This window comes from Hylaeus anthracinus, unplaced genomic scaffold, assembly GCF_026225885.1.
Source record: "Hylaeus anthracinus isolate JK02 unplaced genomic scaffold, UHH_iyHylAnth1.0_haploid 11982, whole genome shotgun sequence".
Lineage (NCBI taxonomy): Eukaryota > Metazoa > Arthropoda > Insecta > Hymenoptera > Colletidae > Hylaeus > Hylaeus anthracinus.
In genome coordinates, this window is record NW_026534330.1 from 11,638,023 (window position 1) to 11,652,187 (window position 14,165).

The 14,165-nt window shown below is 40.6% G+C and overlaps 1 protein-coding gene and 1 long non-coding RNA gene across 5 annotated transcripts in view; one reads left to right on the forward strand and one right to left on the reverse strand.

The window, feature by feature from the left end:
- The first annotated feature begins 6 nt into the window (after positions 1-6).
- LOC128886030 (uncharacterized) overlaps positions 7-14,165 on the forward strand; it is a 14,900-nt gene continuing 741 nt past the window's right edge. Inside the window, exons 1-18 of one of the 4 annotated variants that reach the window (XM_054140551.1) lie at positions 7-611; positions 3,332-3,455; positions 3,956-4,041; positions 4,426-4,687; positions 4,800-4,929; positions 5,120-5,271; positions 5,362-5,637; positions 6,590-6,901; positions 7,136-7,231; positions 7,447-8,257; positions 9,630-10,195; positions 10,860-11,038; positions 11,280-11,428; positions 11,964-12,110; positions 12,275-12,364; positions 12,862-13,234; positions 13,602-13,771; positions 13,839-13,982. In XM_054140551.1, the coding sequence (XP_053996526.1) occupies positions 3,380-3,455; positions 3,956-4,041; positions 4,426-4,687; positions 4,800-4,929; positions 5,120-5,271; positions 5,362-5,637; positions 6,590-6,901; positions 7,136-7,231; positions 7,447-8,257; positions 9,630-10,195; positions 10,860-11,038; positions 11,280-11,428; positions 11,964-12,110; positions 12,275-12,364; positions 12,862-13,234; positions 13,602-13,771; positions 13,839-13,982 (4,019 nt within the window). In that variant the 5' untranslated portion in view covers positions 7-611; positions 3,332-3,379. The remainder of the gene's footprint in view (positions 612-3,331; positions 3,456-3,955; positions 4,042-4,425; positions 4,688-4,799; positions 4,930-5,119; positions 5,272-5,361; positions 5,638-6,589; positions 6,902-7,135; positions 7,232-7,446; positions 8,258-9,629; positions 10,196-10,859; positions 11,039-11,279; positions 11,429-11,963; positions 12,111-12,274; positions 12,365-12,861; positions 13,235-13,601; positions 13,772-13,838; positions 13,983-14,165) is intronic. The other 3 variants (XM_054140552.1, XM_054140553.1, XM_054140554.1) reach the window with 3 other exon arrangements.
- LOC128886046 (uncharacterized) lies at positions 6,743-9,704 on the reverse strand. Its single transcript, XR_008459719.1, has 3 exons — positions 9,597-9,704; positions 6,964-7,042; positions 6,743-6,863 (listed from the first exon to the last, which is right to left on the reverse strand). It is a non-coding gene; the product is annotated as an uncharacterized LOC128886046 (long non-coding RNA).

The window sequence follows — 14,165 nt, forward strand, 5'->3', positions numbered from 1 at the left end:
TATAAAAAATGATGATCATCATCTTCAACTACTCCTCGACTTACATACCAGTAAAATACCCTTAATCTAAAGTGAATTTATAGCTAGAAACAATGACTGCACGGGGCCCCAAAGCGACGAGGCTTGAGAACCCGCGGTCCCGGCGTTTACACGCACGTCGAACGTTTTCCCGGATGGCCCCACGGAAACCGGACACAATGGAGTCACTTCCGTTGAGCACAAGGCCAGAAATCGGACGTGGGGAGACCACACCGCGCCTGTGTACCACCAACGTTATCTCGCCACCTATGTTCTGCCCCCTACGGCTCGTCTATACGAATCATTCATCGAAACGATTCTTCCATCAGCGTTGCTTTCCTTCCCCCCTCTCGTCGTGCGGGTGTTATGCATTATTTCCACGGTTTACGTCGATTTTGACCGTCAGTTTGATTACAGGTGCCATTCGCGTTGGACGATTCTGTTGGGATTTTCGTTGGGCCACTGGAGGCCCTATCGAACATCGAGTTCGAGTTGTAGATAGATCATCCTCTGGAGACATCGATCCCTTTCGCGGATTGGTTCGTTCTTCGGGACCACGACGAACGTGTGTGAAGCTTGTCGACCACCTTTCTGTAAGTACAGTGAAAGGGCTTTGTGCTGTATCTTCTGAAGAGGAGAAGACGAAGAAAATCTATGATTCTGGAATTTGTACAATTTTTTAATTAGATGTGTTCAATGTTATTGTTAGTTTTACGGAAATTTTTGGTAGAATTTTTACTTGTGTGATAGTTAGTTAATACAATAGAGGGGAGGTTTTGATCGAGATGTGCCCTCCTCGTTGGGTTTCTGCACTTCTTGATAGCTGGGCGTCCTGAGACCTAACTTTGACAATTTATTTACATCACGAATTATTTTTAGATTTTGTTCTGAAATAAGTGTACATGTTCCTATGCAATGCACTCTGTGCATTATTATTAGTGTGCAATTGAAGGATGAAGCAATTTGTAGTATTTAATCATCTTCGACACCGTGTGATTCACATAACATATCCATATACCTATATTTTCAGTCTGATTTAATCTTTTTACCATTATGCACTATTGTGTAACAGGAGCTTATTACAATTGCTGAAATATAGCAATTTGAACCAATAACCTGCACGAGATCGCAAAATTATCATTCTGATTTTTATATACGTACAAACATGTCTAGAAATATTTATATTTTACTATTAATATCAATCACTGAATCGTTATATAAATTTATTACAAATGATATAAATATGTATAATAAATTAAGATGAACTTCTACCTAGATCAATCTGTATAAATTAATAAAAAGTAATACAAATTATCTCGATAAAGTTCATTTTTCACAATGACTTTGCGCTCGAAAGACATCTGCTGTGCTTTGAAATTTATAATTATTTCTCAGGAAGCAATTACGGATAACCTGTCGTTCCGTGGGAACATATTAGCGCAAATATCGCGCAACAATCAAAGAATCCTAATGTGATTCGAATCACGAAACAATGTTATCCGTCATCTAGAATCTAGAATTCAAATCGAACGCGATAATAGCCTTGTAGCTTGCAACAAGGTTTTCACGAAAAAAGTGAACTTCCAGAAGGCGGCAGTCCGTTTTACGTATAAAGCCAACTTACTCGAAAGCTACCTAAGCGAACTTTTGCAATACTCCGGATCAAATGATCGGGAAACTGGTTAAACTTGTGAAATTGCAGCGACTGTGATAGATTGCATCGTTCGATCTTTTAAACTTCGAGGAATTCTATGGAGAACCCCCAACATAATTAAATTTCGCAACTTCGACGTGCCTCCTACTATTGTTTAAAGTAAAAATGATGCATGGATGTAGTTATCTAATTTTTCTATTAGCTATACAGTTTCCCCAAGTAAAAAAGTTAATCTGAATATAGTCAAAACTATTAATAATGCATCGTTATTAAAATAACATTAGCAAATTACATTTTTCATCCTATCATTTTCTATTTAATATTTTAGAACTGAATTATAGAAAGCACATTCGCAACCTGGATCAGGGGACAATGCAATTACATAAATTTAATATATCACCACTATATTACTCGATATAACATTATATGTTGAGGTTTCGTACACGTGAACCTATAATTTTCTCTCATCGACCGTAACATTAATCACCGAGTGAGCATTCATACACTTTGGACAGACAACCACAATTACCGAGGCGATAAACCATAACGTAATTAATAAGCAGCATTTCTATGCCGTAGGTCGAGTACCGTTCGTGGCGAAGCACGCATGCAACGATTGACAATTTGCTCCAATTAATACGTTTCCTCGACAATTATTCAGCGAATCGAATTCTGTGTCCAATTTTCATTTGAAACATTTACTTGAAATGTGCACGACCATAGAAAGAAGGCTTGCTGATAAATAATTAAAAATGAAAGAATGAAGGAAAGTTACAAGAGAAAGAGTTTGATGATTCACATACTAATACTTGTAAGATTTAATTTTTTCTGTGCTAAAGAAGATGGAGACAAAATAGATCTACCTTTTGTACGTTAAATCTAATAATCTTTAAGAATAATCTGTTGAGAAAAACTAACTTTATTAATTTGGGGCTTCTAAATTCTATTCATGGTAAATTTAGAAATCATTAAGAATAATTTAATAGAAAAACCAGCTTTATTAGTTGGGACTCCCGAATTCCATTTATGTTAAATTCAAAAACCTTCAAGTTTAATTTAGGAGAAAAACCAACTTTATTAGTTTGGACCCTCCAAATTTCTTCTTGGGGCCCATATACTGCTGCTAAAATACAATACGTAATTCTGTTTGGTGGAGTTTTCGACGTATTCAAAGCATGCAGAGACAATGCAAGGTTTTATGGAATTCCTGGGCCGCACTCACCCTGAACACTTCCCACACACTGGCACCCCCAGTGAACCTTATTCTCTGACACGCGCACCCACACGATGGCCGAGGACCAGCACACGCCCGTAAAGCCAACGGACCGTGTTTCCAACTTTCAAGCATCACATTATTAGTGGCCATTATCGTTACTAACGCGCTCTATTGCAACAAATCAGATGAAAATCACCCATATACAATTATCGAAGTTTGATAGTCACTGATTGTATATTTGATTGAATATTTTGAGATTGCAAGCCTCCAATGAAATTTTACTCTTTGGTAGATCTAACGTAGGTCGATGGTATTAAAGTCCTTCAGGTTGTTACTGAGACATCCACACCACTGTTGTTCTTCGAACGAAGACATTTCCCGTATCATACACGTGCAAATTCTAAACCTACAATTTGCAATTTATTACAATTTTGATTTTACAGTTCCACCGATGTTGGAACGACCACTGAACGGCGAGCCAACAAATAAAAATGAAAAAGTTTAACAACATATCGGATATACTACAAACGATCTCCGTGCTAGCTACCTTAAAAGTGGTAGTTAACGGTAAGTAATAACTGCTCATGCCTAGTTTATAATTTCCTCAAACATATAAATACAATTTAAAAAAAGACATTTGTCTACCGTGAAATTAAACTTTCTTAAGTAACCATTTAACCGATTAATTTCCACGTTCCTCTCGCAATCTGATAGACCCGACGTGTATGCTCTAAAAAGTCTCTTTTGTGCTCTGGAATCCGCGAGCCATCATGCTCGCGGGATTCGCGGCCGTGCAAATTAGCAATGGAATGCACAACAGCAGTGATGTCACTTGTGCGCTTGCGAAATTACGTTTCGTTCCATTGTACCCCCGCCTGTGCCACTTATAGCACGAAAATGTCGCGACGATAAAATCGTAGCGCAGCTCGTTCCGAAAAGGAAATAACCTGATTTTTACAATCAAGAGAGAGATGAAAGAGGAAACAATGATCCATTTATGAGAAAATAACAAACATGTCGATTAAATTCATACCGCACCGGTAACGGAAGGATCGTCGCGTTTTCAGGACAAACCACATGCAATGGCGGTTTAGGTCGAGTCGTTTACGAGAGACTTCCGGACCAACAGCTTCAGGGCTTCGACGATGACGTGGTACGAAATTTTTGTAGACATTACGCAAATGGAAATTATTCTACGTGTAAAAATACGTCGAAAAGTATGATGAAGTTTGTATGTAGGAGGCTTCGTTTTTTGAGAAAATCGAATTTGAAGGTGTTTGGGGCACTTGTGGCACACAAAATTTCTAATATTGATTTTTTGGGAAATGAAGCCTCGTAGGAAAACACGTTAATCTATACTTTTAACTTATTTTTTCATGTATAATCATCTTCTATTCGGTTGAATCATTCATTGTGGGGCACTTTGTGCATTACTGTGATATTGCACTCTGATACTAGAATTATTTAGCTATATTCGCAATAGTGTGCACTATATTAAGATTTAATAAATATTACTGAATGACTGCGGTCGGTTCAGGTGCGAGACTCAGCCCCGCCGTTCAGAGTTTTGGAAAAGTGTCAGGAGCTCTGTCTGCGGGATCGAACAGCGACGAACAACCTGGTGCGCGCGTGCACGAGCTTTGACTTCCAACCTGGCAGCAGAATAGCGTCCTTCAGCGGGGCTGCTGAGTACGAGGAAAGCACTTGCTACTTAACGAGAGAACAAGCGCAACCAGAAGGCATCGGGAACCTGATGCTTGTGCCAAACAGCGTCCACTTCACGGAAGTTTGTCTCGGCTGTGAGTGCATCTTCTTCGAGTTTTTTCATACCTTGTTTACTTCAGAAAAAGAAACGCTGCGGAACTTTTCTGCTCGTTGAGTTTAATATTCTGACGGTATGTTTTTGTGTAGCTGACAGGATAGAAAGAGAATGCCCGAATAGGCGCTACGTTTTTGAGAGACATCCCAGGAAGAAACTGAAACTACCATTAACGGACATCAAGGAAGTTAGCGCAGCGAACAGAACAGACTGCGAGGATAGGTATTGTGTAGTTAAAATCAACTGGAATTAGATTCATTTGCAGAGAATTCGTCAAGATTAAAGAGGAGTGGTTGAAAAACTAACTTAATTTCTAAATTAAGACAAGCCCTCTTTGTTAAGATACTTTGTCAGATTAAATGGATACCTTGTACATTCTACTTCCCAATACGTCATCTTTTCTCTGTTGAAGATGTCTCAACGAATTCAGTTTCATTTGCCGATCGGCGACCTACGACACAGCCCTAAGGAGCTGTGCCCTAAGTCGTTTCACCAGAAGAACACATCCTGAATTATTAGAAGACGATCCAAATTCTGATTATCTAGAGAACACATGCCTCAATGGTGCGTTTCGAATCACAGAACCAGAGATTAAAAGGTTCCATAATTGTATCTCTATGATTGCTAAAATTGTCTGAACTTTTAATTCCCCAGCGGAGCGCCGCTGCGACGGCCTAGCTGTGTTCGTGAAAGAGGAGAACAAGCGTCTCCGAGGGCCCTTCGAAGTCGACATCTACACGAACCTAACTTTGGACGAGTGTCAAGCTCTCTGTCTCAGAGCTGAAAAATATTTCTGTCGGAGCGTGGAGTTCGACGAGCAGACGCGACAATGCGTCATCTCGGAGGAGGACTCCGTCTCCCAGAAGGACGACATCGGGATAAGCAACAGCCCGAGCCACCACTTCTACGATTTGGTTTGTCTGGACAATCGTAAGTGAATTTTGGATACCTAGTGGGATTAACTCTAAGTTACAGAAGAATATTCTAATACATAGTGGTATAAATTAATTACAAGAGTATTTAAGAATTATTAGTAGTAATAATGGGTCCTGTAGTATCATACACGGTCTGTCTAAAAAGAAACCGAATTTTTGCTATTAAAAGAAAAAAGTACAAGTAAAGTATTCACACACACGTTTATTTACTCAAAATAATCTCCCTCTGCGTCAATACAGCGTGTAGACCGCGTAATTAACATTTCGAAGGACCTTTGCAGCTCCGGTTTTGGTATCCCGTTTAGTACGGCGGTTACAGCGGCCTGAATCTCCGAAATATTGCTATAATGTGTCCCTTTAATTGGAATTGGCATTGTTACCTTGGATCATTCACCCTACTCGCCTGATCTGTCTCCCTGCGATTATTTTTTTCCCCAAAATTGAAAAATTCAATAAAGTAAAAACTTTACTTGTACTTTTTTCTTTTAATAGCAAAAGTTCGGTTTCTTTTTAGACAGACCGTGTAGTATAGCGAAACACAAGTGCAACCTACCTATAAATACTACAGTCAAGAATCGAACTCGAGATCAATCATGATTAAGAGTTAGATCACCCTCAAGTAGTCGCTCAAAATGCGAGAGTGCTTGCACCTCGTCCCCTTTCCCTCATTACACCATTTAGCCACCTTACACCCTTATGTGGTGGAAGTGACTCATCAGTGACCTTCATGGGGAAGCCATTTTTCAAGTGTTACCCTTATAGTGCCATGTTGAATCATGAGTAGCTCACTTCATTACAGCAACACCCTTCCCGAAACTCCAACAAGAGCTCCTTCTCTCCTCCATAACATACTCAATAATTCTGAATATATCTCTTAATCTAAACAAAACTGCAATGATCAATTAGCTCCCCACAACACGTTGCCATTACCCACTTATGAAGCGTAGATCCGCCCATAGCACGCGGCTCCGAGTACCCAGACAGCAGCTCCTCATCGCACCTCTTCTCCGACGGACGTCGACCTGACACCGCCTTCCAGCGGTACCGGAACTCGCGTTTAAGCGGGGAATTCCACTCGGAAATAACCGGGCGCAGCTTGAGCGAATGCCTCGACGAGTGTCTTCGACAGACCAGCTTTCAATGCAGGAGCGCAGTTTACTCCGAGCATTACCACACTTGTCGACTGAGTCGATTCAATCAACGAGATGGCCACAGGATCATCTACGATGCGGATTACGATTACTACGAGAACCTTATGCGTGAGTCTTTGAATGTAAAGTCGTGCTTTTGATTGATTTTCGAGAATAGAAAATAAACGTACCTTTCGAGTGGTACAGGAATCGTCTGGGGGTTGTCTCTGGACACTTTCCATTCAGAAAACGAAGACTTAGGGGAGGATTCTGGAAAAGTTGTTTAATAATCAGATGAAGTTTTAGCGTAATGGTATTGGGTGATACATTATTCATGGTACTGAGGTGAAATTGTGTGGGCAGATCAATACTTGGATGGGGATCGAGACAGTCCTGGATACCGACCAGATCCCTTGGGACAGGATACGAATTTTGGACGACCGTCCTTAGGACGACCTGGTTAGATATTAATTTTACTATTTTAATAGCTTGCATAAGTTAAAATTAGATGGAATTAGATTCATAATTGCAGAGAATTCCTCAAGATTAAAGAGGAATAACAAGCTCTCTTTGTTAAGATAGTAAATAGTCACTGAATATTTTTCGTATCGAGTATCGAGAAGTTAATACATTCTTCAAAATACATTCGTAAAATAATTAAAACTATTGTCCAGGCTATCCAGACGATTACGACAAGGGATACACCAGCAGCGTGAAGCCAGATCGGTTCCCAGATCGCCACCCTGACCGTTATCCTGACCGTTATCCTGACCGTTTCCCAGATCGTTATCCCGACAGATACCCAGATCGATATCCTGATAAATACCCCGATCGATACCCTGACAAATACCCAGATAGATACCCAGATCGTTATCCTGACAAATACCCAGATCGTTATCCAGACAAGTATCCAGATCGTTACCCAGACAAGTATCCAGATCGCTATCCTGACCGTTTCCCAGCAGACAGATACCCAGACAGATACCCGATGAGTGGACACTATCCAATCGGAGCTGGAGGAGACTTCCCAGACCCCATAGATCGGTATCCAGGTAACGATCGCTATCCTATAGATCGTTACCCAGTGAGCGATCGTTACCCAATTGGAGACAGATATCCATCCTCTGACAGATACCCAGCCTCTGATAGATACCCATCCTCTGATAGATACCCGATTTCCGATCGATTCCCGATCAGAGGCGGCGATCGTCGTCCTGTGCCTGCGGATCGATACCCAATTCCCGATCCAGCCATAGACAGATATCCAACGAACCCTCGATTCCCAACTGGAGTCGGTAGCAGGTACCCGATATCCCCTACTCGCTATCCGAGCGACAGCGATCGGTATCCCAACGCCATTGACCGATACCCCGTTCCAGAGGACCCCTTGGATCGATATCCCTCAGGATTAGGTGGGGCCAGGCCTCACGCTGATCGATATCCCATCAGTGAAAGATACCCGGACAAGGACCTTTATCCCAACCGGTAAGCTATGTTAATCGAGGAGTCATTGTTCCTTTTTTCTGGACAGATTACGTCCAGTACATTCTGAAAGGAATTAAATGGGACAGTGGAGACAACAGGAGGTTCTTACAATTTTCTTATGTTGTTTTTAGGCGACTTTTGAAAGGACTGAAAAAGTTAGGTATTTGAGAATTACCTAGCTAGGTCTATTATGTCTTTATTAATTAATTGTAGCAGTACCTAGGATAATTGTATTGAAGAGGACCTGCAGACATACAGAAGAAACAGGAGATTAACACTAGGTTTACCAAACTCCCAATTTTAGGCATTCCAAATTTCACGAAGTTTTAGAGAAAACATTTATATTTCTCGTCAACTGTTTATGCTGACTTTTATCCACGTAAAAAGACAAGCATATATTCAAATTTATTTTTGGTCAAGCCTCCTAATTAATTTCAATAAATCGACTTCATTAAAGCATTACTTCTGTAATAGGAATCTGATAAGAAATCTCCGTAAACCTAATTGTTAATAATAAATAGACTACGGATCTTTATGCAAAATAAAATCTTCGCAAACGTGCCTACAAAAATTAAACCTATAGAGGAATTTATTTTATTCTGCAAATATTATAACATGAACTTCACTTTCAATCTTTTTTATATTCTTGAATATTGTTTGCATTTTGTAGGTTCTTGCACATTCAAATTTCCTATAAATGCATAAAGATCCGCAGTATAATAATAAATTACGTAACCGATAATGTCGCCGATGTTTCAAAGTCTTTACTTAAAGAAGCATCTTGAATAGAAATCTGATAAGAAATCTCGTAAGAAATCTCCGTAAACCAAGTCTCAATAAGTATAGTCGCTGGAAGGGATCTTGTGAGATTGTAAACCGAAACAGTAGTTATTGCTTTATTGGGCCAGGTAACTGATCCGTAGGACGACAGGGGTGTTGCGGCTCTAAAGTATACATGCCCACGTTACACACCGGGGCCCCAAGACTTGATGTTTGCTACGCGGGTTTTTCCAAATTGGAAACACCGAAAACTCTTGACGATGATTGGTTAACTAAGTTCCTACCTACCACAGTATTTTCAATAAGTCGGCCAACAGAATTATGTGTGAACATACATAAAAAGAAAAAAGTTATTGAAATATGAACATCCTAATTCTGATACCATACGACCCTGAACGAAAAATCTAGCTCTGTCTTTGTCTAAAAAGGTGTCAGATTACTAATTGCGGTCGATTTAAGTTGTAAAGATCGATGTCCGACCGACTTTACAACCTCACAAGATCCCTTCCAGCGACTATAATCACTTGATTGATGATGTAGCTAACGTTTCAAAGCCTACCTTAACCCTAATCCACTACTCTTCTGCCCTCAGGTACCCTCCACCCCCAGCTCACGGAAGTGGCTACCCAATCGACGACGGCTATGGACCCCAATCGCACCCAGAACGCCCCCCCTTCGGCGCAGCTGGGCCCACGCGTCCTTTAGGCTTCGGAGGATACAACAACGACGGTGGTAGTATAATTGGCGGAGGCTACGTGGGTGAGGGTGGAGTCTACAACACCAGACCCTTCGGGACGAGCGGTGGTCCCATCATTGGTCGTCCCCCTCTGGTCTCGAGATGCGACGAACAGGACAATTTCCGTCAAGTGGGCCCCCACACCAGGGTCCGAAAACCGTTCGTCAGACGGTACACAACCGCCTCCTCCCTTGCTCAGTGTGAAAGGGAATGCGCCGACGCCAGGGACTTCGTCTGCAGGTCTTTCAACTATCGGCCCTACGCAGCCCCATTTGGCGCTGAAAGGGACAACTGCGAGCTCAGCGACAGGGACTCCAGGGACATGGACATGGGGAACCCTGTCTACTATGACACAGGCTCCGATTACGATTTCTACGAGAGGAACAACGGTAGACAGGGCGTGGACGCTGAATGTCTCGACGGTAAGCGTCGTAATCGACCTTGGATGCCAACTCCACGGACTTCATGGAGATATTTTTGATGATGAGGAACTCTTGCGATGTGTTCATGTGGACACTATGCGTTGACAAGTTTCGGAGCATTGTACAGATATCGTCGAACACTGTCACTTGGATTCAGCTTGGAGAAATAAACAGACTACTCTTGCCACGACATATACATTTTTCTTTTTAATTTTTTCATTGTACGTCGCAGGGTTCTTTGTCTGCAACCAAATGACGTGCGTGTAGAGAATCATCCTTGTATTCGTGGATAATTTCATTGCCAATTACCGTTTGAAGAATTCATTAATAACTTACATAAAATAGAAATCCAAATCAGAAAATAATGTAGTCCGACTCAAGCATAGCTTTAAACGTGTTAATAAAATATTTTGGACATAGCGAGTAGTTTTTATTTTTAATTAACTGTTTAATATACAATTCCACGTTCTCCTTCTTTCTTAAACTTCTCTCTTATGTTTCTTGTTGCGCACAGACGATTTCATCTCTCTCTTCATCTTAGAATACAGTTTTGACGTTCATTGTTAATTGCTGAATGCTTTAATTACTTATGCTTGCGTGGGACTACATTATACTCCAGCTTGGAACTTCGTGCGTTAGTAAACTGTGTGTATGGTCATTCTAGTGAGTCAAGTCTGTAGCGAAGATGGAATGGAGTTTACGTTAAGGACACCGGAAGGATTCATCGGCCGGATATACACGTACGGCTATTACGATCGCTGCTTCTTCCGTGGGAATGGCGGAACCGTAAACGTGCTGAGAATCAGCGGTCCTCAGGGTTACCCCGAATGCGGAACTCAAAGAGTAAGAACACTTCTCAACCCCTGTCTGAGCTATCTAAACCATCAACCGCCCCGTTATCTCGTTCTTAAACTACATTACCAATTCGTTTCTATGTGAAACCTGGACGATTGCCAGAAGGGAACGATCCTCCAGTTTTCTTGAAAATTTAATTTTTACGTTTAATGATGCACACCCGTGTCTCCTTCGCGAAGTTTCCCTTGAATCGCTGCGAATCGAGGTTACATTTGGCGAACGATTCCAGTACGGCGACACAATGACGAACATCGTTGTGGTGCAGTTCTCCGACTACGTGCAAACCGGAAGGGACAAACGTTTCAATCTCACCTGCCTGTTTCGAGGCCCTGGCGAAGCTGTCGTCACGTCCGGCTACATCGGTGCCGGGTATGCCAGGTCATATCGATTGAGAAAACCGTGCCTTGCACCTGGTGCACTCGCCGTGTTTACAATTAAATATGGAATGCTTCGCTTGCGTTACTTTGCATGGAATCCCGGGTGCAAGCACACTCGATTTACTTCAATACTGTATAAACAAATTCGAGTAAAGCTGCCTCGACCATTACGAATTTAAACATAACATGGATTAACACGTTGGCTGTCAAATTGATACTTGTGAACGATATGAGGCTAGCACTTCCTTTCTATACAATTCAAACTTATTTTTATTGAATTTAAATTTTAACTTATTTTTGCGACTTTACCAAATCCACGAATTCTATGCAGATCCAGTTTCTTTAACTTCTCATCTTCGGAACTAATTCATTTAGAATATTCTTGTGCATTTTTGGACGTTGTTGTTGAATCATCTTGTGTGTATTAATGTCTCAAATTTGGTAAATTTTTGAGAGTTGAATGAAAATGAAGATGGATGAGAGAGGGTTGAATATTAATTTTCAATTTCGTTAATAAAATCCATTCTATTGTGTAGGTCAGGGTCTCCGATCCCTATCGAATATCTTCCAGCAGAAAATACCTTGAGTTCTCGAGTGCGTCTGCTTATTCTCTATCAAGGCAGGCCCACAACCACCATCGCTGTCGGTGACCCACTCACCTTCAGGCTAGAAGCCCAGGATGGGTTCGTATTTTCCTCCAAGTTATCTGCAACTATTCTTTTTAGTTAAATATACAGAAAGATTAAAAAATAAGTAACACTAAATCACACGGTGTGTTTCTAACGTTTTACACGACTACACTCAAAGAAGAACGTATACCATGACGTTTCAATAATACTTTCAACAGGTACAATTATGTGACTGACATCTTCGCCACCAACGTCATAGCGAGAGATCCTTATTCTGGAAGGAGCGTTCAACTAATAGACAGATACGGGTAAATATTACACAAAGTATTCTATTCCTCTTTTCGTACTCAAAATAATTCATGAAGGGAATCACATAAATCTAATATCTCTAGGAAGATTTAAAAAAAAAACTGATACAACTGCAATTGTTAAGATGCTATAATAGTATTTACTGGTTAACTTCTAGAGACTTCTAGAGAGAACAATTTAGATTGGTCTAGAAGAAGTAAGAAAAGGTAATGGAGTTTTGTGATTCACCCTACGGGGTGCATCCACCCCTAACGTCCACACTTGAGATTATAGAAAAAAAAAAGGGAGGAATAGTGAACTCACGACAAACATAATTTTCTAGTTAACGCTAATGCACAGGTCTCCTTATCCCAAACTAAAACTTAATTCCAAAATAATTAAATTCGCCATACCAAAAACGTTTGCATCCTCCTTCTAAACATTCCTAACACCTCACCTTGCACACTGAGACAAAGAAAACAATATTTATAAACCCGATGGGGCTTTTTCCGTGCAGCTGTCCAGTGGACAACTACGTGTTCCCAGGATTAGATCGTTTGCGAGAAGGAGACAGCCTCGAGGCGCGTTTCAACGCCTTCAAAATCCCGGAATCCAATTTCTTAGTGTTCGAGGCGACTGTGAGGACGTGCAGGGACGGTTGTCAGCCTGCTTACTGTTCTGGTGGCACCGGAAGAAGCGAGCCGTCTTTTGGAAGGAGGCGAAGAGACATCTCGACCAATGATACGGTCAATGAAGAAAATGAAATGACCACGATAATCGAGAATAATGCAAACGACACGTCCTCAGCAACCAATTCCACGAACGTCGATGACATTCACACTGAAGAAGAGGAGGAGGAGGAGGAGGAACACGTCAGAGAAATGATTGAGGTGGGCTTCTGAATCAAATTGATATTAAATAAAGTATGTAAACAGTTCTGAGATTAGAATTCAGTAACGTGTGCTTTTTGTCGATATGAGAGCAAGAACGTTCCCTTCCACTACCAATAAGAAGTTATTATTGCTTTATGTATATTAGTTATTCTAAGAGTGCTACGTACAAAGTAACTTTTTTAGCAGCAAGAATATACACCAATCTTCTTTTAATTTAAATAACTAAATATTTAATAATAAATAGAAGTTATTATTTCTTGATGTATATTAGTTATTTGAAGAGCGATACGAACAAAGTAACTTTTTTGGCAGCAAGAATATACAACAATCTTCTTTTAATTTAACTTGAATTGTTAACTCGCAGGTGCTAGATTCAAGAATGGAGATCGACGAAGAAACGATGATGGAGAGACAGACCACCATTATGGAGAACGTTTGCATAACACCCAACGAGTATTACGGACTCGTGACAGCGGTGGCAGTCCTCGTGGTGCTTCTAGCTTCCGTAGTATTGTTGTCCATGCTGATCTACAGGTATTTCTTTTAACGACGCGGCGATATCACGTTTGTGTACACAAGCAAAATCAATCGACTGTTTCAGAAAATACGCTTACGCGGTGATCACGAAGAACCGTAGAGTTGATAAAGCATGCAATCGCAGCAGTCATTCGGATGACGCTTACAGCAGTCGAGCGAATAATTTCTCCTTCCTACGGACAGGCCTTCAGAAACCGTTTCAATCGACGTACGTATTTAGCAGTTTTAGTGTTTCAATCATTTTATTCTGATCCTCTTCAGAAATGTAATACAGAAGAATGTAATACTTGGAGAGAAATGTTTAAAAAATTATATATATTATATTTCCAAAGAGAATCAGAAAAATATATATATATATATATATATATATATATATATATATATATATATA